Here is a 27,705-nt window from a genome sequence, read left to right on the forward strand (position 1 = left end):
ACCATCTGTCTAACAGCAAATCACTTGTACAGGCATAAACTGAACTCAGACCTGTACGTATAAGAACAGATACAGACAACGATCGCCGATTAAACATGCATTTCCGAAGAGACGATAAGTGAACAACTTCAAACATCACCGACAGCCACTAATAACAATACACATCAGTGGACCCACATCTCACCTTTCAGAGTAAAGTGATATTCTTTAACATACAGAAAGAGAGACGTACAGCAGCTGCGAGTTAATCCGTCAGTACAAGGCCTGAAGAACATTGTGTCAGGATTGAAAGCATGTAAATCACTGTACGCCGAGAAAACAATCAGGCATACAGATGGACAGGGCGTAGAAACTTTATATATCACCCAGACAGGTGTGAAGTAACCCAAGATTCAGAATAAAATGGGAAATAAAAAGAGCAAGAAAATAGGAGGAGAATTACGTAAAAAATAAAGAAACACCTTCATGTGAAGTCGTGCAGTCATTTTATAACCGGAGAAAGAGGGAAAGTTCAAAAAGTCCAATACGAAGAGCACCTGCCAGCACGTGCACGAGACAGAAATAATAAGTTTTTAGGCGAACTTTCCCAAACAAAGCAAACACACAGAGACTAAATATCACGTAAATTAACAAACAGAGATGAATACTCATGCTTGATGCAAGAAACCTGATAAAAAATGTGATTAAGGCCCAATCCCAATTCTACCCCTTAGCCCTTCCCCTTTGTTTTGCGCGTTCACGTGAAGGGGTAGGGGTGTCTCAATTCTCTTTTGGCTGAAGGGGAAGGGGTAGGGGTAAGGGCCAGATAGCCCTTCAAACGAAGATTTTTCAGGACCACACTTCAGACGAAGGGGTATGAAAAATTTCCAATATGGCCCATAAATTTAAGTATTTTTGGACATTAAAAAGTATTTTAATAACAAATAATAACTAGTTTTATGTATACGGTTATGTTCTCAGAAAAAAGATTTGTAAAAATCGCCATGAAAAAAGTTTGCTAATGTTATTGACCTTGTGATAGTTCCACAACATATATTTTTTAATAATTTCATTAAATATAAAATTTTATTGTATTATTTCATCTGAGCATCTATGATGTAGGAGCTAGCAACGACTTATGATGACATGTAACGGTCTAGTAGTGGTGTCCCATTTCTTAGGGGAATATTTTCAGCCCTACCCCTTGACACTCTGTTTCAAGGGGCAAGGGGTAGGGGTAGGGGTAAGGGCAAGGGGGAGGAGTATAAAATAGAATTGGGATTGGGCCTAAAACCATAAGATTTGTGATGCACGTCAAGCCAACATCCAGCATCAGCTTGTGTGTGTGTGTGTGTGAGAAAACAAGGGAGCGTAGCAAAATTACAAAGACCACAGGTGCATCAACACAAACCAAAAGAATTCTGGGTAATTCACTCTTAGATCAAACTCGAACGTAAATGTATTTAAAATAAAAGCGCTGCAATAGTCAACAAAATAAATTTAGATAGGCCTATCTAGAAAACGGCAAATGTAAAATAATGTAAAGAAGACAAAAATACAACAGTAAAGAACAGCACCGATATCTCAGTTCTAAATTTACGCAACGACAGGGTTCCCACACCTTAGAAACTTCAAATTCAAGGACCTTTCAAGGACTTTCCAGGTCCAATACCCTCAAATTCAAGGACTAAATGTGGGGACACATTTCAAGTGAGAGCAAGGTTACATCGTGTTACCTTTTAAGATACATTGCTACAGTTCCCTTTCGAGGGAACTCGTGCTGCGTCACTGCGTGACACTTTGGGGACGCCTCCAGGTGCGTCTGAATGTGTATATCAAATTCAACCAATGGTGAGGCTTAACAACAGAGACAGGGTGACGCGGGAGCCAGGAAGTATCTCGCTATCTGAAATACTGCCAAGGATGGCATTACAGGGACGCAGGAAGTATGGCAAGGGAGACGCAGCGTCTCGTTCCCTTCTCAGTGAACAACAGTTACATACGTAACCCAAGACGTTTTCATGTGTCAAACATAACTATGCAAAAAAGCATTTTGGTATGAATCAACATTGGCAAATAGAAGATATAAGCATTTAAAGCGAACAGTTTAGCACGTGTGCTTAAAAAGTCTAGAATTTTTATGATATTATCCTACACTACACAGGAAATAATATGGATTTTTTTCAATAGATTCAAGCACTTTCAATGACCTGTACCCATGTATGTATATTTTTAAAAACTTCCCACACTGTAAAACCTAACAGTTAACTTAACTCAAACCATTTAAGTAAACCGGTTGCATTAGGCCATTTAAGTTTTAAAACACATAAATTTAAGCACTGTGAACTTGAGTCATGTGCAATTATGCACCTATACCCAAGTAGTGTGAACCTAAATGTAAGTGCATAACTGCACATGACTCAATTTGTTTAAGTTCAAAGCACTCAAATGTATGTCTTAAAACTAATGCAACCGGTTTACTCAAATGGCCCGAGCCAACTTTTAGGTTTTACAGTGCAGGGCCTTGAATTTTTTTTCCCAGATTCACAAACTTTCAAGGATTTCAAGGACCCATGGGAACCCTGAACGAACATTCGACAAACTCATCTCTTTGTGGTACATTTCAGGTTTATTCAGCAGGTTTGTTGATCAAGGTTCAAATGATTATTCATAAGATTTATTATTATTAAGTTGCTTGACGTGACCTTGGACTTGAAGTAGGTTCATATACAGTACGTATAAAAGAACTTCCTTTACTAATTAACCTTTAAATCTATCGATCTGTATTTCCTGTACGTTTGCATACTTCAATTTGAGAAAACGTGACAACTTGCAAGAAAATTTTAAAACTCTACAAAACCAACAAGAATAAAATTTCAGGTAAAAGAAAAGTAAATACTTATAAAACAGAAAAGAGTTGCAATTTTTAATCCGAGGCTTCCCTGTCATGTTTAAAAAAAGTCAAAAACTGAGGTTTTATGAATCGAGTCTTTATACCAAATACCTCACATACGCATCTATAGGACTACAGCATCAATGCTTTGGTAAACAAATAATTCTGGTTGAATAAATAACCACAGTGATGCCTCGTAAGCTCTCACAGTTATAAGCAACACAAATATGAGCCACTATTCCAGTCCTTCATTCATCCACCCAATTACATATTTTACATCCTCGCTTGGCTGCATTATTTGCAACCCCATCGCATGTACGGTAATTGGGCGGATTAAAGGCAGTGGTGCAATTTTCCGTTACCCTAAACTGTACAAAAATAGACATCTAGAGCTGCTTTATCTAAACAAACCAAAAACAAGAATAATACAACAGCCTTTCAAGGGTTTCGCTAATATATACAAAGAAGTTTTTGATCTCTAACCAGAAGTCATAAAGGCCGAGTGCTTTTTCTTCCACAAATACAACAAAGAAATAAATTTAATATAATCTTAAGCTCCAACCATTAATCTGTATATCCAAGTACGTATATATTTGTATATCTATCTATGAGTGAAGAATTAACTTTAATTTACTGAGGCAACATTCGTACGGACTGCATCTATAACTTGCTCCGAGTTCGAGAAAGTTTGTTCGTCAAGCACAGTGCAGTTCAATCAAAACTGATTTCGCAGAATGTCTTTTGTTGCAGGAATCGTACATATGTGAATAGTTCTGCCTGCACTAAAAAAATATACACAAGTAGTTAAACGAAAAGATGCGAAGCCAAACGACGGTAAAAAGCCGCTGATGAAATTAAAGAAAGAGAAAAGTTCTTAAAAAAAGTTTAATTGAGATGGTTGGGGGTGATGAAAGGTGCCGAACGATCGTTGGTAAGCGTCCGACGAAGTTTGACCCCTCTTCGGATCAGGGACAACATGTCGCCTCCGCTGCCGGGATCGGGAACACTGTTGGAACGGCCCACGCCAGGCTGGGCCGAGTGGGGCCGCCCACTTTCAGTCGGCACTTCCTGTAGATGTTGCTGATTTTGTTGCGGTTGACAAGGAAGTGTTTGATGCTTTAGTTCTTTAAATTTCTGTTGGAGCTCTTTTTGACGTTCTGTTTGCTGATATTGCGGTGGTTGATTGTGTTGTTGAGGCTGTTGATTGTGTTGTTGCAGTTGTTGATATTGTTGTTGAAGTTGTTGCGGTGGTTGATGTTGTTGCGGTTGTTGGTATTGTTGTTGCGGTTGTTGGTATTGTTGTTGCGGTTGTTGATGTTGTTGTTGCGGTTGTTGATGTTGTTGTTGCGGTTGTTGATGTTGTTGTTGCGGTTGTTGACTGTATTGCTGTTGTTGATTATATTGCGGCTGATGATTGTATTGTTGCTGCTGATTGAACTGTTGTTTGTATTGCTGTTGTTGAATATTTTGCTGTTGTTGATTATTTTGCTGCTGTTGTTGGTTATATTGTTGTTGTTGATTATTTTGCTGCTGCTGCTGCAGTTGTTGTTGATATTGCCTTTGCTGGTGTTGATGCACCGCATACTGCTGCTGTTTGCTCATTTGATACAGCTGCTCTGTGCCGCCCACTGGTGGCTGCCCAGGGAACATTGAATAGTACGGAGGTGGCATGGCACTTAGACTTTGGGTGGACACACAGAGATTTTGTTTGGTGTGAGCCAGATCGGATACGGGTAGGCGGTTACTCTGCATCACTCCTGACGGGCACACGGTCTCATCACTGCCGCTCAGACCGACTGTAGAAACAGACGCCTTTAGTGGGACCTAAAAGGCGAAGATGAAAGTGGGTTTCTTGGTTAATTTTCTGACAAGATACTTAATAACTCAACAATAAGACAAAGCAAAACAAAAACAATGGTACATTCAACGCATTCACAAATGTGGCAAACAAGAACAGACTTTTGAAGGAAACATATAGACAGGGTTCCCACTCCAGATGTCACATTCTCATTTTCAATATTAAAATATGTTGATACATCCCTCTATCATCTGTGTGCGTGCACGTAAGCGCTGGAGCGCGCTGCGACGCTTTGATAGCATTTAGCTTAGCCCCATTCATTCAATGGTACCACTCAGAGATAAAGTTAGAAGTGACCAAACACATCAACGTTTTTCCTATTTAAGACGAGTAGTTATACGAGCAAGTTTGGTGGTACAAAATAAAACGTAGCACTTTTCTAAGCGGATTTAAAAGAGGAACTATATTTTATGGGGTAATAGCACTTATGGGAGTACTTCGACTGGGCGCAGTAACACTCTCCCTCTCCCATTATGAGAGTGAGAAGGGGAGCGGACTTTTCAGGCGAGTCGAAGTACTACCAAAAGTGCTTTTACGCCATAAAATATAGTTCCTCTTTTAAATCCGCTTAGAAAAGCGATACGTTTTATTTTGTACCACCAAACTTGCTCGTATAACTACTCGCCTTAAATAGGAAAAACGTTGATGTGTTTGGTCACTTCTAACTTTATCTCTAAATGGTACCATTGAATGAATGGGGCTAAGCTAAATGCTATCAAAGCATCGCAGCGCGCTCCAGCGCTTACGTGCACGCACACAGATGATAGAGGGATGTATCAACAATTCTTAGTTAAGGTAATAACATATTTTAATATTGAAAATGAGTAGACTATTCCTTTAACAGGTACAGGTGACTGCTTTTGTCTTAAGTGATTGCCACTTGATGAGTGGGAAGGGACTAAAATGAGTGCCGCAGCGATTTTTGTAAGAAAAGCTCGGAAGCGAGTTAGCATTTTAGCACTTCTGGTTCCATCATCTCAAACTCAATGTCTTTAAATGGACGGTTGCTAACATGGTTAAACAGTTTTATTCATTACTGTGTTCAAGAGTTCACAGAAAAAAATCCTTTCTCTATCTCCCGATCCGAAATGTTTTGTTTATTTTTCCGACACGTTAAAGATTGAAAAAGCCATGAAAAAATAAAACATTAAATCATATGTTTTTCTTTTGGACGGAAATCAGTTGGCTAATACAAATTCGCACCTGACATGGACAACATTGCTTCTTTTTGTCTTTTTCTGTCTGACTGGCCAATAGCGAACACGTTTTTGATAATAAGGAACAGAGATGCTGCTAAAGCGTGCTCCTAAACAGTGCACTGGACCACAGCTCGGAGGTCACTCGATGTTTAGGGCGCAGCGCTTCTGCAGTGGTGCAATGCTGCACATTCTGAATGGAAGCGGGCCAAGATCAAAAAAACTTATGTAAAATATAAGGACGCTGCACATTTGAATTTGGCCCCTGCAATGATTTGTGTTCTATGGGATTGCTGTAAAAAGCCTTTAAAGCACCTTTCTTCTTTAAGATTGAGTGTACCGCAAACTTCCGGGTTGGCCTACAAAAATACGTCATACCTGCAGCACACAAAACGTGTGAAACAACGCGATGAAAAAAAACATGAAAAAATTACATTTTGATTCAATTCAATTTTTCAATTCAATTTTATTTATATAGCGCTTTTCACAAGTGTTAATTGTTGCAAAGCAGCTTTACATGAGAAGATGTAGAGGAGAACACAGAAAATGAATAGGTAATATAAGAAGTAGATATAGTGGCTAAGGTTAGTGGATAACGGATACTAAAATTCCATACATTTCCCAATATTCCAATGTCTGGAATAGACCTTTAGTCCATTATATTTAAGAAATTCTAGGGATGCACCGAAATGAAAATTCTTGGCCGAAACCGAAAAAAAGGAAACCAAGGCCGAAAAACCGAAACGCCGAAATAAATTATTATGCCAATTATTAGTACAAATGCATTTATGGCTATGATACTAACTTTACTAGGGGTGTGTGACGGATCACAAAACTCACGGTTCGGATCACATTACAGTTTTTGAGGCACGGATCAGATTATTTTTCAGATCAGCAAAAAGGGGGTGGGGAAAATCTAATAACAAAAAGAAATTGCAAACATTTATAAAAAAAAAACACAAAGTTGCACATTAATAAAGGCTAACATTAGTATTAGGTACAGAAATCGAATTAAATGAGTCCTAACACTGTCTTTATTGTATAAATTGAAGTGATTTTTTTTTCTTTGGCTTGGGTTGTTTGATTAACATTAATGACACAGACTTATTGAGGTTAATTGAGGTTACTGTCTCTTTAAATAAGCAGAGACTGGTTTCTGACTGTAATCTATACATACACTTAAGACACTTTAGAAAAAGAATACTTTGGAGATAATTTTGTTTATATGTGCCCTGTCAATAACAAAGATTTTACGTTCGCTTGTTTGCGTCTCACTCGTGTGTGTGCACTATTGAGGGCACTTAAACGTGCGCGCACACAGAGACCGAGGGCGAATCCCAAACAGCGCAGCATAAAAACTTTACGTTGTTTTTCATTGCTTTATTCGGCAAATGTATGTTAATGAATTACAGTATGAGACACATTTGCGCGACTCTCTCTGAAGTTTACACATCAAGAGTTCTGATCTTTGAAGGGCGTACTCACTGCGATGATCACGTCTGGACCGGACAAATTCAACCGCATGTATGCCTCTGTGCGTACAGACAACTGCTCACTTTAGTGCCCTTTTGTGGTTAAATACATCCACACCGCATACATGTTGCTTCAGACAAGCACGTGCAGGTCGTGGTTTCTGTTTGTGTCATCACCAAATTTTAGCCGTGTTGTTTCGGTGATAAAAGTATTTCGACTGTAAACCAAAAAAGCTCTTTTGGGCCATTTTTCGGGCGAAAATGTGCGGTGCATCCCTAAGAAATTCCATGACCTTGGGAACCCTATACAGAAGTCCAAAATCAAGAATAGCTTGTCAAAGATCTTTAGAGTAGGGATGTTCATATTGACTGGTTAACCGAAGGTACGAATTTATGACTGATTAATATTCGGTTAAATGAAAAATATTTGTTAACGCACGGCAGTGGTGTAGTGCAGGGTATACGCAGGTATACGGAGTATACCCACCTCTTTTTATAATGGCATGGGGTATACCCACTTCTACTGGGAGCATAAATTAAGAGTATACCCACTTCTACTGGGGACATAAATTAAGAGTATACCCACTTCTTCAGACACCACTATACCACTGACGCACGGTGCATGTCGACACGTGCCTACGGACATTTCTCCACTTTTCTATCCTTAATTTGTGAATGGTCTGTAAATTTCGCGAATCAGTGCTCCCTTGACGGTCTGGTAAAGTAATCATTTGTATGTGAAATAATTTGTACAGCATGTGTGTCCGTGCTTGAGTATGGGTTGGAAGCTGCACGGAAACGTGCGTGTGTGTTCAAGATGGCGCGGTCCGCACATTAGTGGCCAGACCTTTGCTGATCGCCTATAGCCGCCGGTCCACTGCACACGACAAACGACGGCCGATAAGCCGGAAGTCATTCATTTCCTATGGAGAGTCGCAAAGCGGATGCGTGAGGTGCCGACCATCTGCGGATGCGTAAATATCGGATCCGTTTTGACGGTTCAAAAAAATTTTGAACTTGTGCGACTAAACCGCATGCGATATGCTGACCGGAAGTTATGTTTTTCATTGTATTACAATCAAATTTTTCAGAAATGGCCACTGTGGTAGATGAAAAACAGACAATCCGCTCACTTTGGATATCAATCCTCTGGACTGATTGCATACTCTTTAAAAATGTTGATATTGTATGAATCCTGGTTCTGTTTTTGATCTGTTCCTGCTGTTTGTACGTTCAAATTAAATGACATGTTTGTATTGTTTTAGCCGGGTCACAGACCATCAACTGTATTTTTACTTAATGACAATTTTAAAATTAAAACCTTGGTTAACGGTTAATAAGCTGCAGTTGACAGTCGGGAAAATTAACTTCATCGATCTATAGAAATTTCAATAGAACCTAAAGTAATACATACAGCATTCCTGTGTATAAATACCTGCGGTGTTGAGATTGGAATGGGAACTCCTCCGCTGATGGTTCCACGGCGAATGTTGGGCTTGCTGGAGGGTTTACGCCGAATAGTGGCCGTGTGTGGTCCTAAAGGCTCGGGATCCATCAGCAGACTGACGGTGGACGCCGGCCTCTTGGTTTGAAACATTTTGCGGTAATTGAGACTCAGGTCACTGTTGCGAGGAATCGTTGAAGATTTATCGAAATCAGATTGACTGTGGGCGTCCTCTCCACCATGCAGAGAGATATAGTCATAATCTGAGAGAAAGAGAGAGAAAGAACAGATTCATAAAAAGTCTTAAACATTTTCGATAACAACCTCTGTTTTTGTTAATAAGATTGCCAGCACTTTTACGATCAGTTTAAATGTAATTAAGGATGAATTTACATATTCAGACAGCAATTGTGGAAACCCAGAAATCATTTTTGCCGCTTTAACAAATAATTCCTTATTGTAAAACCTTTGGATGAACTTATGAAAAGTAAAAAAGCTACATGAATATAACAATTATACTGATTTACCATCCAAACAATGGATAAAAATGACTCATGAGGCACATGAACTCTGTATTTGAGGGCTGTTTCTCTCAACTCGGACGATATGAGAAGATGGATAACAGAGGACAGCCAATGAGATGCGAGATATTATATATCTCATGGTTACAAGTACTCAATACATATAGATGATACTCTTTAAACAAACGCACGCCTGTAACATGACATGGATTCCTCTAAAGAAATGACTGTTGATTATGTTGATTATTAAACACAATGAGAGAATACAAGTCAGTCTGTGCAATGACATTCAGAAACCTACCATATAGAGGTGGTTCTTTCTTTATCGCTGTAAAAGAACAATAAAGTACATTTAACATACATACAAAAGGCCCTAAAAAATGCACTGGACAGATGTGTGATTTGTGCAAGCACATCTGATTTGGTCTAACATCGGTCTATTATGCCCAAACCTCAAATTTGACGCAAACACAAGCTATAAATGAGATTAATTTGAGCATCAATAATGTTGAAAGTAAAACACTACATCAGGGCTGTCACAATGATTAAATAATCACCTCATCGCGATTGTTTGACCTGATTTCAGATCACCACGATGATTGCACATCTCTCTATAAACACAAGGGGGAGCTGCAGCGCCTGTATAAACGTTGACCTTAGCTACTATTTAATGCCTGTTCTGGTATAATCAGTATATTTTGATAGCATTTTTATTTTCAGTTATTTTTCAGACACGTTATTGTGTTTTTCAGTTTTTGAAAGATATATTTGTGTGAAAAACAAGCAAAAAATTTATGAGAAATGTCAAAACAATAAAAGACAATTAATCGTCATAATCGGCAAAGTCCTAAAACAGGCAATTAATTGTCAGAATTCATTAAACAATTAACCGTCTTAATCGTGACAGCCCTAGACTACGTATCATTTTTAGGATCGTTCTGCATGTTTAAATGTTTGTGAAATAAAGAAAATAAATCTGATAATCTGACCACAAATGCTTATGCATGTGTGTGCATACTGACCATGCTGTGAGGGTATGGTGTCCTCGGAGCAGGATGGTGTAGTCGTCTGTGTGCTGTATCCACTGGAGCAATGAAGTGAATCTCGACTGGTCCGAGGAGCGTCTGAGTTCAGCCCGCCTCCCAGTGCAAGAGCCAGCTGCTCTCTGGCTGTCTGTGGCTATGGACAGGAGTCAGAGCCAATCAGAATTAAGAGTTATTGAGTTAAGAGTTTTAAAATAAGAGTAATAGTCAAGATCACTGCAGTACCATGAAAAACAAAATCATAAACGGCTGAGCCACAATTACATCTGCTCTAAAGCACTTTACATTATTATACACCCAAAATTAGTCTAATACACTATACAAAACTATGACGGGGTGAATTTTTTTCTGTTTAAATTATATTATGCCTTAAAGTTCTGCATAATTAAGGGTGTGGACACTTGAGTGACAGGTGAACTGCCACTGCTGTCACTACCGTCGAGCAAGGCAGGCGTGTTTCAGCAACCAATCACCTCAGCTTCATCCAAGTCCCACATCTTTACCCATTTTCAGTTATCCAGAGTGATGTGGTGCCAAAATGGCAATGGCAACTATTGGCTTCAAAAAAGCTCTTCACAAATATACAGGTGACATTAAGGACACTACGTCCATATTTTTTACAGTCTATGCACAAGACACACAAGAACCATTGATCGTCTTAAGTACAGCGGTGGAGCTGACGTGCTGCCATTTCAGATCTATATGTGTTTACGCTCAAATGTGATGCATCAAAATATGAATCATTTTCTCTAGCAAACATATATTTTCACTTCAAAAGATACATATTAAAGGTGCAATTTGTAAGATATTTGCAGTAAAATGTCCAAAAACCACTATATTTTGTCCAGCTGATTACTATCAATATCTGTAATGTTTTCAACTACTTGTAAATCGTGAGAAAAGTTCCATTCAAAACTTGACACGGGGCAGTGCAGTCTCCTGTCAATGACGTTAATATCCATGTGACCCTTTGTCACCGCCTTTACTGACGTAAAAACCACGGCTGCGTCCGAAACTCAAGGCAGTGACTTGTTGCCTCGCTGCCTCATCAGGAAATGACTTCGGAGTCATGAAGGCAGCTCAGAGAAAGACTTTCGGACGCACTTCAAAGGCAGCGTGTTTGAAATATAAACAGAGAGCGCCTTTGTGATAACTAATCACATATTTGAAAACTACAATACTAATTTCTTGCTAGAAATGCAATTAAAATGTGTAAAAAGTGAAAATATAGCTTTACACTAAATTTGTGCTCCATTCGCTTCCTTGGCCGCCATTTTATTTTTTCGAACTCGACAGGCTCGACCAATCACATTCTTATTGTAAGCCCATGCATTGGACTTGATGCACAGAGGTATTGTACAGCAATATAAATGGTAATTTTAAGACACTTCACAATAAGATTTGTCAATACATTATGTGAAAAATCATTGTAGATTGTAAGTTGAAAACTTAATTCTGTGCTGTGTTAACCATCGAATTTGGACTAATACTGTAACATCTATGACTGACAATTTCGTTTTGAACATCACATATAAACTTACATAATGAAATAAACGATGTCATCAAACGCAACATTTATAAGACTTGATTACCTTATCCGTCAACGTGATTTCTCGTTCGCGTCTGATTGATGGCCATCAGCGGTTGAGTTAAAGTCTACAAATCCCATAATTCCACGCTGCTTCAGAGCGTCATTAAACAACGTCATTGTTATTGATTTGATCTGGCGCCATCTAGCGCTTTTTTTTATCTGGTGCCATTTTTCGAACTCGACAGGCTCGACCAATCACATTCTTATTGTAAGCCCACGCATTGGTATCTCAGGAGACAGGAAGTAAACCTAACATTGAATTTGGACATCTAGCGGCGCAGATAATACAAATTGGATCTTTAACCCACTGGTGTTGTATGGATTCCTTTGGGCCACAATGACATTACAAAGCTAGGAAGAGCCAGGATATTATTAAATTGTAACTCTAAAGGGTCGTTCACATTATAACGATAACTATAAAAATGTAGTTTTAAAAATCGTTTTATTTTAAAGGTGCAATTTTTAAGATATTTGCAGTAAAATATCCAAAAACCACTAGGCCAGTGTTAATGCTTTTTATTCTACTACATTAAATACGCCAAAAGGTAAGAGATTACACAAACTATTAGATTCACTGTTTAGAGTTACGCAAAACGCAGCGTGTTGAGGACATCTGCTGGTTAACGCTGAGTAAATGCAACACAAACAGCTTATTTACACATTCAGTTACATGTAAAGAATTGCAAAAGTTTTTATTACAAGAGATATGCAAGTGATTTGCGCGAGTACCGTATTTGCATAAATTAATGCGCGAGCGAATGTGTATTGTTATTGTTCTGTGATTTGGACGCTAATATAGTTATGATTATAATGTGAACGGCCCTTAAATGTGGTCAGCTGAAGAAAGAAAGTCATATACACCTAAGATGACATTAGGGGAGTAAATTATAGGCTAAATTATTTTTTTTGGATGAACTATTCCTTTAACAGTGTTACAATCGCTGTAATGTGTACACTTCATGAATTCATCATTCCAGCATAAAAAAAAACACGTACCTTGCCTGAAGTAGACAGTGTTCTGGATCTCTCCTCATGCCCACTGTACACTTTGTGTGGTGGGGGCATTAAAGTCCCATTCTCTGTACCTGGGGCGTTTTGACCTTGCCACTGGCTGTTAACACCACTTTGATCCTATAACAAGAACAGATTCATTTATTCTCTTTAAACACAGTACGGGCAATAACAACAAAACACCATGAAACATAACAATGATTAATGAAGATTGAGGCAGGTTGTAATAGTTAAGTGTACAAGTTATTTTTTGTGTCAACACATAGAGGGAGGGTACACAACCAATGTGATATTTAAAAACCTGACAATGTACAATGAGCGGGGTCATTAATCACAAAACAGACCACAACCAAATAAATAAATAAGTGGACATAAAATGTTAATTTAAAAGGAAAGTTTACACAAATATAACATTTATTTACTCCACCTTGTGACAAGTGACCATGGACCACAAAACCAGTCACGCAATAGCCAACAACACATGGTATGGGCAGGGCTCAACATAAAGGACTGCCCGGTGGCCCGGGGCAAGCGTGAGAGATGTTCGGGCCAGTAAAAAGTATTGTCACTTGCCCGATCGGGCCAGTGGTTCACCCTCAGTCACTAAAATATATTTTCATCAATGTATATTATTTAACATCTTGGAAGCAGAAATTTACAAAAAAATTATGCAATATTTTGCAGTTTGCTGTCAGTTTACAGGTAAAGCAGAAAAGTTGGGAGCCTTTTTTCGTTGGAACATGTCTGTTTTATGTATACAATTATATTTGACTTTTGAATTATTATTTTTAAATATGTGACACTGACATTTTTTTTATTGGGGCCAGTGAAAATTTTGGCAGGGCAAGTGAAAACCTGAACCACTTGCCCGACTGGGCCAGTATAAAAAATTATTTGCGTTGAGCCCTGATGGGTCAAAATTATCAATTTTTTGTAAAGATCATGTTCTATGAAGATGTTTTGCAAATTTCCTATCATAAATATATCAAAAATGTATTTATCATTACTAATATGTTGCTAAGGACTTAATTTGGACAACTTTAACGGTGATTTTCTCAGATTTTCCAAAAACTTATATCACGGCTAGGGATGGGATGATTACCGGTTTCACGATTACAGACATCCTAAGTCTCCTGGAAGTTCCAGGAGTCTCCCGCAAATTGATAGCGGCTCCCTGATGCCCGCAAATTAGTTAAAATCTCCCGGAATCAAGAGCGAGCAAGAAAGAGTAGACGCGCACGGCAGAGAGGGAGGGGGAGACCTTGCCTGTGTGTGCTAGTGTGCCTCATTAAGCGCATGTAAGACAGAGAGCATCCTGATTGGCCTGCTCCGGTAAATCAACCAATCAATTGTCAGTGTGGGCGGGCTTTTATCTCTTCTCCCGAACTGACATTGAGTTCAACAAGTTTAATATCATGTGCATATTTTTCAGGCTGGCTACTAGTTGCCAAGGCTACATGAAAAAAAACAAACTCCTTAGACCTGTTTAAAGTTGCAATAGAATATAAATAAAACAGTTTATATAAATATTATAAGCAGCTTATATAAATAGTAAAAGTCATCTACATATTGTAAAATAATTAACAAATAATTGGGTAACACTTTAAAATAAGGTTCATTAGCTAACATTAGTTTACTACATTAATTAACATATAATAATGAACTGCATTTATAAAGCATTTTTTATCTTTGTTAATTTAAACATTTACTAATACATTATGAAAATCTTGTTAACATTAGTTAATGCACTGTGAACTAACATGAACAAACCATGAACAGCTATATTTTTATTAACCAACGTTAACAAAGATTAACAAATACAGTAACAAATGTACTGCTCATGGTTAATTCATGTTAGTTAATACATTAACTAATGTTAACAAATGAGACCTAGTAAAGTGTTACCAATAATTGCATAGGCCTCTAGAAATTAATATTATGCTTTAATATCTTGAAATGTTATATCCTTGTCCTCCTTTTTTTTTTTTTTTGAAGGGGGGGTAGGGGGCTTCGGGATACCTCCCTGAAATGACTTTTTGCAGGTTGGGATGTCTGCGATTAACCGCGATAAAATGTCCTGACGGTTAGTATTATCATTTAAAATGTAATTATCATTACAACCGGGTTTGATTAGCGTGATTTAGAAAACTCGCAGGCGCGCACATGCAACATAGTTTTTTTGCACAAGAAGGCATTTAAGAAATAATGTATTGTATTCATTCATGGTAAACGTATTAGACAAATTTATTTATTTTTTTACCACAGAAATAATTTCAGGCACATGAAATATTTATTTGTTGTTTCAAAAATAAAACTTGTTCAGTGTGTGTACCAGTTCTTTTTGAACATTTCCATCTCATTTTAACAAAACCATATTGATAACCGTGATAACTTTGGTCACTATAATCATGATATGAAATTTTCATACTGTCCCTAATCACGGCCAAATATTATCTTATCCTAACAAACCATACATTAATGGAAAGCTTATTTATTTATTTATTTATTATTTCAAAATGGACCCTTATGACTGGTTTTGTGGTCCATGGTCACATGTGTGTACCATTACATGACATATAATGTGAAAAAGTAGTACACTTCCATAGTGTACTTAAAGTGCTTTATTTTCGCACACTAATTTTGTACTTAATATACTAAAAATGTATCTTTTTTAATTAATTCTTAAGATCATCTAAGTGTACTTAACTGTGCTATTCAAGTTTAATACAAGTGGTACCTAAATGCATTTTTAAAAAACATTTTTAGCACATTTTAGTTCGTATTTATGGTGTCTCAAAATAGCACAGTGAAGTACACTTAGATAATCTTAAAAACATCTTAAAGGGATAGTTCGGTCGAAAATGATATTAAACCCATGATTCACTCACCCCGAAGCCGTCCGAGATGCACACGTCCATCATCCCTCAGACGATGACATTTTCAGTTATTCTAGAAAATGTCCCAGATCCTTCAGCTAATCAAATGTGAAGCCACGGGGTCCACGACCCTCAAGTCCAAAAAACGTGCATCCATCCTTCACAAAACAAATCCAAACGGCCTCACGATGACAAACAAAAGGCCTTCCGAGGGTAATCCGCGCAGTTTCGCCGCAGAAATATCCACATTTAAAACTCCACAAACGAAAACAACTCGCATCCGGTAATACCGCCATCCCAGTCGCGTCCGCATTCAAGATCAGAGCTTTACGCAGCGTACGGAGGTTACTCTGCTGCTGCTCTGTGCCCCCGCCCTCTGAATTTGTCATACGTCACTAAGAAAAGTGCGTACACTACGCTAATACTCTCTCCTGAATACAGAGGAGTCCAAGATGGCGGTGCTACCGGAAGGTAGCCACTTTCATTTATAAAGTTTTAAATGTGGACACCTCCACAACAGCACCGCGCGGACCACCCTCAGAAGACATGTATTCATCATCGTGGAGCCGCTTGGATTTAATTTGTGAAGGATGGATGCACATTTTTGGACTTGAAGGTCGTGGACCCCGTAACATCACATTTGATTAACTGAAAGATCTAAAACATTTTCTAAAATAACTGAAAATGTGTTTGTCTGAAAAACGATGGACATATGCATCTCGGACAGCTTGGGGGTGAGTAAATCATGGGTTTAATATCATATTTGGCCGAACTATCCCTTTAAGAAGTACTAAAGATGAAATGTTTGTATATTAAGTTTACACTTTAAGTACAATATGGAAGTGTACTACTTTTTCACCTGGGAGGGCCAATGATATTTTTGCCTCTATAGTTGAAAAAAAATGAACCAAAGAAAGGAAGTCACATACATATTTTGGTTGAACTATTCCTTTAGTTTAGAGTATTTAACATGTGAAAATAGAAAATGCAGGGTGACATTAAACTAGTACAACTATCAAAAAAACAACTAGCTGAGACAACGTTCAATAATAGTTAGTTTTGCAGCCATTATACAAAAAAAATGCTGCAATTGACCAATCGGCACCCGGTAGATAAATAAAATAAAATCTTTGGTTTACATTAATTGCACAGAATTCTTCGTACGACTGTCATGTAAGAAACAACTATGTATGCATGCAAGGCCTTGATGAAGTCACACAGGATTATCAGAAGACACTCCTCTCCAATGGCCTGCAGAGGGAGCTCTTTGCATTCACAAGCAACAAACACATCCTCCACACACAGACAATGATGAATACATAAGGGAACCTATTAGAGGTAAGTGTACAAAAGTACATGCACCATAAAGTCATTGACAGTCCATTAACAGTTACACACACAGCACGACACAGAGTCGATGCTCACAGTGCTCCTGTGGCGTAGGTGTGGGCCGCGGCGGGCGGTGCGGGTGATTGTGGGAGAATTGCCCTCGCTGAGGGAGCGAACGCTTTCCCCTCCTCCCACCAGGAGGAGAGGACTGCGTGAGCGCTGGGAGGTGGACATGAGGAGGAATGCAACAAGAGAAACGTCATTAGATTGTCTCGTGCCAAATCCACGCCCCATCAAATTCCCAAGTGTAGTATTATAAAAGCCTGTTTGACCTTTAAATTATTTAATTTGCTGAAAGAACTCTTTTAGGGTACTCGATTAGAAATACAGAAATGCAGTGTTAACCTTCATCAAGTAGATTATCACACAATACATTTACAAAGTGACTTACAGTGCATTCAGGGTATACATTTTATCTGTATCATGTGTGTTCCCTATGGATCTAACCCATTAATTTTTGCCTGATAAGCTTAGCAAGTTATTAAGCACAATCATATCAAATGATCATTTTTAATTTGTCACATACATAGTTATATGCATATACAATTAGGGGTGGGTGATAAACCGGTAGATATGAAAAACCAGAAATTTGTCTTTATCGAGGTTACGCCCCCATGTCACGTTGCTGTGCATGTGGTCACGAAAACTTAACGTTTGTACACGTATTTCAGCACGCAGTTTTAAAACAAGTGATTTTAAGCCATTGAAACACAAACAACAACGCTATAAGCACGCGCTGTTTCTGTGTGAGAGGAGCGCGCAAGTCGCACATCCGCTGCCCATTAAGCTCGTAAGAATTTTGCCGCTTTATTGGTCTTAAATATATGCGTCAAAATTCCCGTCTTTGCAAGTATCCTCATAAACATAACCATTTAGGGCTTAAGAGAAAGTAAACAGCTAAGAGAGAAAACGCATGTTTAACAGTATATTAGATCCAGACTTTAGTCTTAAAGGGGAAGTTACCTAAATTTGCTCCTGTCTGTCACTCATGTTAATCAAACAGCATTGAGAGAAAATTATTTAAAATTTAAATTTAAAACGAATTATTTTAAGGGCTGGGAATAGATTAATCGCATACAAAAAAAGTGATTTTTAGCATGATATATGAGTGTGTGCTGTGTGTTATTATTATGTATATATAAATACACACACATTCATGTATGTATTTAAGAAACATTTACATGTGTGTGTATATATGAATATGAATATATGTATATGTATTTGTGTGTGGTTAAATATACACAATAATTACACACAGTACACACAAATATATTATGCAAAAAAATCACTTTTATTTTGTATGCGATTAATCACGATTAATCTTTTCCCAGCCTTTATTATTTTATTTATTATCATTCTTACATCACTGACTGTTTATCTTCAAAAAGCTTGAGTTTTGTTTGTTTTTATCTTCTTTTTTATGTTTTTTATAAAAATATTTTTATTAAATATTTTAAAAACATAAAAACCTTATCAAAAGATAAAAAAACCTCTATCGTGATACATATCGATATCATGATATAAAATCGTTATAGAAAATTTTGGTCATCTCGCCCACCCCTATATACAACCCGTAGTGCTCATTTACTTTTAAGTTACATAATGACGTTTAATATTTTAGAGTTTAAATAAGTATTTTAATAGTTTTTTGTTCTTAACTATACTGTACTGTACTAACTATATTGTATATTTATGTATTATACGCATCATCAAAAGATTTGGTATCATTTTGAAGTGCATCTTCTTGATACGCAAAATAATAAAGACATTTTGATCAGGCAGTGTCAGAAATTATCAGATGAAGGTCCTAAAACTGTAATAATAACAATATCTCTGTAAAATACTTCTGATAAAAGTTTTAATACGGATGAAAAAGAAATGTTTATTTATAAATAAATGTGCTATTAAATTATTAAATATTTATTTAAAATCTAAGGGGGTACTTCAAGTAAATAATTTAGTTAAAGGAAGTTCAGCTGACAAAAAAAAGTTTGAAATCCCCTGCCTTAAGCCCGGAGTATAGTCTTTTTTATGTGTTTGTGAACGTTTGTTCGCGCACGTACGAACGCACAAAAGTATAGTTTATTTAACAAAATGCAATGCATCTCCTGACCTACACATAACATTTTCCTGTACACGCATGCACGACTTACACATACAAAATAAGCAGTACAATATAAATTTGAACCAGAGTGACACTACGCACTCACTCTTTTGATGCCAAAAATGACATCACGTGCCCTGTACGTATAATAAACGCCCCATTCTTTGGCCTTAGGGTCAAAGGGTCTTGATTTTGATTGGGTTGTGGATTTGGGGGGGACTACAGGTTGGCCGAGATGACGCAACTCTGGGCTAAATGATGTTGTGTGTGAGTTCTTGAGTTTTGTAAGCTTAGATACAAGATTGGATCAATTAAGTAAAGATGAAAAAAATCATGTGGTGTGTATGATCCTGAGTTATATCTGTTGGTCGCAGGTGAAGTCCATCTACCGCGCTTGAGATCGAGTCCAGAGACGGCACATGACGTACAGAGGCGTAGTTACTAAAGTGAGAAAGATCAAGTCCTCATCAAATACATCATAAACATAAATGCAACTCTTAATCACACAGTAAGCCTTACTTAGCTATAGACATTTGAACCCCGAAAGTAGTCCCCTTAGTAACTTTCAATGGCAGGGGACTATTTTCAGGCACTGCGTAATATCATTCCAACTGCTGCAGGCATGTTACAGCACAAAGTTCTTGATTATTACGCCAGAATAAGAGTATAGTTCCTAGCATATCTGCCTAGAAAAGCGCAACTTCAAATTTTCTGTCGGTCTTAGTACATAATGTAACTACAGAAGAGTCAAGTTTTAAATAGGAAAAATATCAAAACTCTTTGGTTATTTTTTTAGCGCGATGCTAATGGTCTAATCAGATTCAATGGATTATGCTAAGCTATGCTAAAAGTGGTACAGCTGGAGCCGGAGATCGGCTGAATGGATTCTAAAATGATAAAAATTAAATGTTTAACTTTATGAGAGCTGGAAAATTAGCATTTTCCAAAAAAAGTGGAGTGTGCCTATAAGGCCACAAATATTTGACGCGTTAACGCGCTACAAAAACAACGACAGAACATTGTTTTCTTCCACAGAGTTTTGTTTGGTTTTCTATGGTGAAAGTAGGATGAAGCTCATTGCCCAACAGCGCCACCTATCTCACAGGCCTGAAATATCTAAAGACGCTTTTTCATCTTTTGTCATTCGCTTTGAAAAGCCCTTTAGGTATATGGCTAAAAACCCAAGTCTTTTACTAAGCTTACTGCTGATGCTGCTCTTGCGTGATAATGTGCTGGTAGGAGACCCAGGTGGAGTCTGATACGTGTAGCTGTAGTCAGAGCTTTTAAGATCATGAATAACCTTAAAAAAAAGAGAGCAAGTCAGAGTGTCAGAAAGAGCGAGAATATGCATAACTCAGTCGCTAACAACTACAAAGGTACCTGTTCACTAGCAGGTGGCAGTGTGTTGGGATTGGCCGTCAGGTTGCCAAGATCTTCCAGAATCGTCTGTAAGTGAGTCACCTCACCCAGCATGCCTATCTCCTCATCCTGCCATGATCAATATGTTAGTAGGCAATATTGTATATACACATTACCAACAAAACCACCATTACCAAGACGTTTACATAATTTAGCGAATGGAATATGAAACGAATTGCGCTCAAACAATAAACCATTTGAGTACATTAGACCCAATTTACATCCACCTAAGGTGATCCAATAATAAATGGGTGGGCCTAAGGTGCCTTGGAATGCATTTTTTGAACCCTTGACCTTTGCACTGCTAATGCAATGATCTACAAATTGAGCAACATAAACAGATATAGGCCTAAGTATCACAAGTAGGGCTGGGCAAAAAAAATAGATTTTTCGATTAATCGTTTTTTAAAATGTGGTCGATTAAAAATCGATTCTCAAAGAGCATATATATATATATATATATATATAGGCCGATAAATATTCATATTAATTTCACAATGAAAAACTCCCAGACCGCGGGCATCTTGTCTTTGCGCTAGACTCTTCTTAAGCCCGCAACACATGTCATCTTCGTGCTATGTCACAGAAAGCACCAATCAAAACTCCACATGGCCAGCAATGAGCAAGTGAAGTGGTTCAACAAACCAAAATAATCCTTCATTTATCAGCTTTCATTTATCGGCTAATTTTGCTATCAGACCGATAATCGATAATATTAAAAATAAGCAGTTATCGGCCGATAACGATATGTCGGACAATATATCGTGCATCCCAGGTATTTGTATTAAATCGATATTCATTGAGTTGAATCGAGAATCGAGTATAAAAACCTACCCGAGAACCAGAATCAAAAATTTAATCGAGAATCGAAATCGAATCGATTTGATAGCTTGTGAATCGAATCGATCTGGAACATCTGAATCGATACCCAGCCCTAATCACAAGGTTATATTATCTGTTCAGACGCTCATCCAGGACGGGTTTGAGCATTGTGACAAAGGAGCAGAATCGTCCTCTTTCCTCGACAAGCGCTCGACACACGGCTCTCTTCTCCACCTCCTCCAGCACAGCATAGCGCGTGTTGACATCTTGGAGAGCCGAGTCCAACTGCATCCTCACCTCGTCTTTACCTACACAAACACAAAAGCAGCATTTTACAGACAACTAAAATGAACATGGAATAAATAAAATGTATGTACATATCAGTTCATTGTAGTTCTAAATAAAAACAAAATAAGAGCTGCTAAGACTTTCTTTTACAAACACTAGATGGCAGTACAGCCTGTGCTTACAAATGTTATAAACCCATGCAAATGACTACTGCAAAATCATCAGTCACCAACATTAGTACTCAGTTCGAGAGTCTCTCTGAGCACGTTGCATTGACCAATCACATTCAGGCATGACAACCGAACATCCGTGGTTTTCTTCTGCATGGTATCTGCTTAGACATTATATAGTAACAGTGAGCAAGCACAGGTGGCCTTTATGACGTGCATGTGTTCATGCATTTCATTTAAAGCATAGCTGACACCAAGAAGACCCTTGGATCCTATAGTAGCTACTAAGCAGTGTTACTACATAGCAAAGATGCAATGTTATGCATTTTAAAATGGCAAGTGTTGATCTCAAAATCATACATTCTGGGGATAATGTTACATTATATTTATGCATTTAAGAGATGCTTTTCCAAAGTGACTTACGGTGCGCATTCAAGCAATGCTTTTCGTCAGTAATGGCCCTTTTCCATTGCATAGTACCCCACGGTTTGGTTTGGATCAGCTTACTTTTTGGGGCTTTTCCACTGGGTGCAGTACGTAGTACCTGATATTAGCTTTACCTTCATGCTAGCTTGCACTGTCTCGAGTAAACCTGTTGTCATCTGTGCTTTGCTGTAAGTTCCCAAACTCCCTTTTAGCGATGAAAATATCCACAGGTTGAAAATCAGGAACACTATATCAGTTTTTTTCCAAACTTGCAGTTTGTGGCGGGCGGCACATCCGCGACGCGCACGTCCGCGTATGCTTAAATGCAACTTAAATGAGGCACAGCAGAGCGCGTCGACTGACGCCGCGGGTATTTGTACAGAAACTGTCATGTGAGACAGTCAAGGGGGTTGCACACCGACCGCGCAGCTCAGCGCCGCGCCGTTCTAAAAATATCGAACACATTGTTTTCTAAGAGTATACGCACACCGGCACCGCCAGGTGGCGCCTGTCCACGCCGCCCAGCTGTGACTCAGGAAGTTGTTCCCTGTCGCGCCACAGAGCGCCACTCACATAGTTTAACAATAAATAACATCATATTTGTCCCAAATCATTAACGATTAACATTGCTAACGTATATTTTACATTTTGAAGTAGACGCTATCTGACGAAGCTCGCGCTATTTAACGTCCACTTCCGGTTTACAATACCTCCGAGTTGTCCTAGGCGCGACGCGACGCGGCGCGATGCTGAGCTGCGCGGCCGGTGCGCGATCCCCTTCATGTGAGACAGAGTGATAAATGTGAGGTGCAAAGATTTATTTGTAAACATACTAGGGATGTAACGGTATTATAAATTTCGTGGTATTGCGGTAGAAGATTTTCCCGGTACCACCGTGGTCACATGATCGGTAAAACGTTAGGTCTTCCGGGCAACACGTGTAGTTTTTTTCCGGTCAAGTAAAGCGAGTGGAGGGACGCGGGAACTACAATTCCCATAATCCCATGCGTGCTACTCTGACGCCTCTCTACAAGTGGAGCGGCAATGGCGGAAGCAAAAGAAACACGGATTTTAAATCTGATGTGTCGAAAAAGTTCGCGTTCGCTGTGACAAGAAACGAGGAAGGACAAAATGTGATGGACATTCAAAAAACGAGTGAGTAAATCCGTGAATGAGCAGAGTGTGTATGCCGTTTCTCAATTAGAAGGTTGCAGCCTCCTTAGGTTGCATATGCAGGCTGCATCCGTCATTAAACGCCTGGTGTATTTAAGTTTACTGAGTATTACATTCGCAAGTCATAAGCGTGTTACAATAATATACGATTTAATAAGAATAATAGTCAACTTTAAAAATGTTAATATTTTGAAATAAGACGGTCTTCATTACGTATGCAGCCTACAAATGCGACCCATAGAGGCTGCAGACTTCCGATTGGGAAACGCGCCCCTGTATTAAGTGAGCTGACCTCAGGTCTAAGTCCAGCTACAATAAGTAAGCAATTTTCATTTTTTACTGGGTTGCTTTTGTTTTCAGGAATTGACCCATCTTAAAACCCATCATCTTTTCTTGATTCTACAATCACAACCGTTGCTTTCATAGGAGTACCAAGCATTAGCATTAATATTAATAATAATAAAAACTAGGTCAATTGAGGGAGTCACTCAATTCTTAAAACCTGACTGATTGGGAGTTGTTTAAAGTCGACAAACTAAAATGAAACTTAATTTTTTTGTCCTTTTTATGAAAATTGTAAACACTTAACTACACTTTGTACATTGTAATGTTCAGTCTTGTTTAATAAACACTTATGGGAGTTTTTCCAAGTCTTAATTTGTTTTTTTTTTCTTACTGCAAATGTTTCAATAATTACCGTACCGTGGGCATCATACCGAAATACTACCGTACCGTGATTTTTTGATACCGTTACATCCCTAAAACATACTATTTTAATTTAGTGGCGGACTGAGAAATAAATGAACGCATGGGAATGAACAACGACGCGCTCACTTATATGATGTCACAGCGTTAGGCAGTGCAAATATAACGATATGCCTATAATCCCTCCCACTTCGAAGTGTTACTAAACTCGATGGAAAAGCTAACCAAGTCAAAGTGAGGTGAGCTGACCCGACCTGAACCAAACCAAACCAAACCGTGGGGTACTATGCAATGGAAAAGCATCAGTAGTGTGCGAATCAAACCCCTGACCTTTGCACCGCTAATGCAATGATCTAAAAATTGAGCAACATGACCAAATATATTACAGAATAGGCTACAGGATTGCTAATAAAACTTACAAAACTAATGAAATTAAATAAACATTCAAGAAAATTTGCTTTAATCTACTGATGCATGGAGTTTAACGATCAGAAGCCCCATTGACTTCCATAGTATTCTTTTTACTTACTATAGGAGTGAATGAGGCATCTGATCGGTTTGGTTACAAACATTCCTCAAAATATCTTCCTTTGTGTTCATCAGAACAAAAAAAATTATTTATTCAGGTTTGTTACAACATGAGAGTGAGTAAACGATGACACCATTTTTGGGTGAACTATTCGGTTAATAGTGAAATAAAAGTGGATGATTTCACATGCATACATCAAGAAAAGCTGAATCATGAATAGATATCGCCTAGACTGATTTTCATCTCATGTCTTTTCTTCCTTAAATATATAAAAAAAATTATATGCCAGGATACTGGGAGTGATTGCACCGAATGTGACATGATGAGACATATTCTCATTAGATAGTTTTAATGAGAGCTTAAAGAGCTCCGATTATGTGCAATTAGAGAAACGTGAGGTTAAAATCAAAAAAAGATCTCGCATTTTTTCTCGAGCGTCTGCATGTGCGTGCAGAGACCTTGCATGTAGCTGTAAGCATCTGCGAGCCGTCCTCATGCACAGTAAAAATACACATGGCCACATTTTCAACATTCCACCAACACGAGACCATCCTGACAGCTGTGTCCAGGAGGCTATTGGAAGAAACACTGCGCAGATATACACACAACTGCCCTAAAGGTCCACATTACAAACAGAATAACTTCAGGTGTCCCGCATGCACCTCTTCCTAGTGCCATGATTAAAAAGCTAACATCAGTGCATTAAACCTTAACAACCTCTGAAAATCAGTTTAAGTGTTGCGTATGTGTTTTTTGGACTTGTGCAACTCGGGGTTTCTCGTTATTGTTGCGAAACTCAATTAAATTCATCGACCTTCCGGGAAAAATTTGAACTTTGGTCCTTAAGTGCAATGACCTTGTGCTGGAGGGTGTTTGTGAGGGTAAGACCAAAACCCCTTTATGAACTAAAGTCACGAAATGTACCTGGTAAGGTCTGAGCAGCTTAGGGATGGGGTCAGTCAAAGTGTAAAGAGCAAAGGTCAGAAGGTCTGTTGATAAATCCCACGGCTTGTCTATGTGATAAACATACAACTCTATTTGAAGTACGTCACAGAGTATACGTCAACAGAAAGAAATGTGAAAGAAATCATCGAAACATGAGAAGCTGAGATATAAACGCCTCTAAACGCAACTCCATCAAAAAATTAATGATATTAACCGAATGCTCTAAGCACGTATTATACATTCATCAAATACTTTCAAATCCACTTAATTCCGGCCTCAGGCCTTTCAGAAATACCGGTGTGTTGGCAGAATTCAATAAGAGTCTGATAAAAATGCTAATTTACAAGAAAACATGTAAGAGGGTCCACGATCAGACATGTGAGTGAAAGCTTTGAGCATTTGTGTTCAGGTTTACTAATCTTGTATAAGCGAAACAGGTAGCAAATCACATTGACCAGGGGTTTTCTAACTGGGGTCCAGGGGTCCCTCCGGAAGGTTCTAACGGAGCGTACGCACTAAACGCAAATTCAACGATTTGCACAACTAGTTTACATGCAAAGTCAATGCAGAGATGCAAACTTGCGTGGGGAATTGCATTTAAATGACATGAATTGGGTGGCATGATTGCTTCGAAAACGCACCAAGTCTTCGCACAAGTTGAAAATATTGAACTTGAGCGTTAAACCCAGTGAGTAATCTAGAGCAAAAAATGCGTTGCTTCGCGTTTGGTGTGTACGCTATGCAGCATAAGGGGCCGTTCACACGTCGCGCCTAAAAACGTGTGAAAAGATTCGTAGGTTTTTGTCACATGACCTGCCGTGCGCTTGCACATTCTGAAAAGTTGAGATGTTTTTAACTCAATGCGGACTCGCCTGGAAAAAACGAATGAGTCGCGAGCGCATCGCTTCCATTATGAGCGCGCATACAACACGTTTACATTTGAAATAATGAACTTAAACTTAACAAACGGACTCTAATGTGGCATTTACATCAGACGCGGAAAAGGCGGCAAACACGAGTGATTTTTCATGTTAAGTCAATGCAAAGATGCGAACAGGCATCCTGCGGCATGGTACGCACAAATGGCAAGGTGCGAATGGTGGGGATAGTGCGGAGCAGATGGTGCGATGCGAATGGTGCGTTCTGCACAAATTGAGGGTTGACGCAGGGAACACGCGAGTTGGATATTCAGGCCGCGTTAACCAATCAGGAGCTTGCTCTAGTAGTCACATGATTACAAGGAGCGAGCGGAGTCGCAGAAGCCCCTCCCATGACGCTTATTTCCACATGAACGTTTCAAAATGACTCGAATTGCACGTGCGGCTTTCACGCGCGATTAAAGAGAGTAAACTCACAATGTTCAAGCGTCCAACAACAACTATGCAAAAATAGTAAAAGTCTACTGTGTAGCCAATTATTCTGTCTTTATAATATCACAATTACTATTTATCTAACGCAGCTTAAAGGTTCCTTTATACAAAATATGGATATACATTTTAGGAAAGGGGTCTCTCGCTGAAGCTACATTGTGGGGGTCCCAGCTATTATGAAGTATTAAAACCCCCTGACATAAGCCCTATTCGGACGGGATTAGTTTTACAGGGGTAGATGGCGTAATGTAATTTTACCACAGGACATCTGTAATATTTATGGTCAATTCGGACGGGATTAGAAAACTCAGTAAAACATTTACGTGTATATTTACAGCAGGTCTATTCGCACTGGATTAGTATTACCTGAGGTAATTTCTCCTGACCTTTTTACAGAAGGTAAAATCGCCGTAATCTTTACTGACATTGTCCGTAATGATTACTGACATGGAGCATTCGGACAGGACTAAAATCACTGAGA

At 38.6% G+C, this 27,705-nt stretch overlaps 1 protein-coding gene across 3 annotated transcripts in view; it reads right to left on the bottom strand.

Moving 5' to 3' along the window:
- Positions 1-2,589: 2,589 nt before the first annotated feature.
- The window catches only part of mtss1 (MTSS I-BAR domain containing 1), an 80,328-nt gene continuing 55,212 nt past the window's right edge, over positions 2,590-27,705 (bottom strand). Inside the window, exons 7-16 of one of the 3 annotated variants that reach the window (XM_073870458.1) lie at positions 21,763-21,926; positions 20,758-20,859; positions 20,576-20,677; positions 19,723-19,814; positions 12,994-13,123; positions 10,386-10,542; positions 9,665-9,691; positions 8,834-9,105; positions 4,231-4,696; positions 2,590-4,200 (exon numbers count right to left, since the gene is read on the bottom strand). In XM_073870458.1, the coding sequence (XP_073726559.1) occupies positions 3,758-4,200; positions 4,231-4,696; positions 8,834-9,105; positions 9,665-9,691; positions 10,386-10,542; positions 12,994-13,123; positions 19,723-19,814; positions 20,576-20,677; positions 20,758-20,859; positions 21,763-21,926 (1,955 nt within the window). In that variant the 3' untranslated portion in view covers positions 2,590-3,757. Of the gene's footprint in view, positions 4,697-8,833; positions 9,106-9,664; positions 9,692-10,385; positions 10,543-12,993; positions 13,124-19,722; positions 19,815-20,575; positions 20,678-20,757; positions 20,860-21,762; positions 21,927-27,705 lie in introns of all 3 variants that reach the window. The other 2 variants (XM_073870456.1, XM_073870457.1) reach the window with 2 other exon arrangements.

The sequence above is a fragment of the Misgurnus anguillicaudatus genome, chromosome 8, assembly GCF_027580225.2.
Source record: "Misgurnus anguillicaudatus chromosome 8, ASM2758022v2, whole genome shotgun sequence".
Taxonomy (NCBI): Eukaryota; Metazoa; Chordata; class Actinopteri; order Cypriniformes; family Cobitidae; genus Misgurnus; species Misgurnus anguillicaudatus.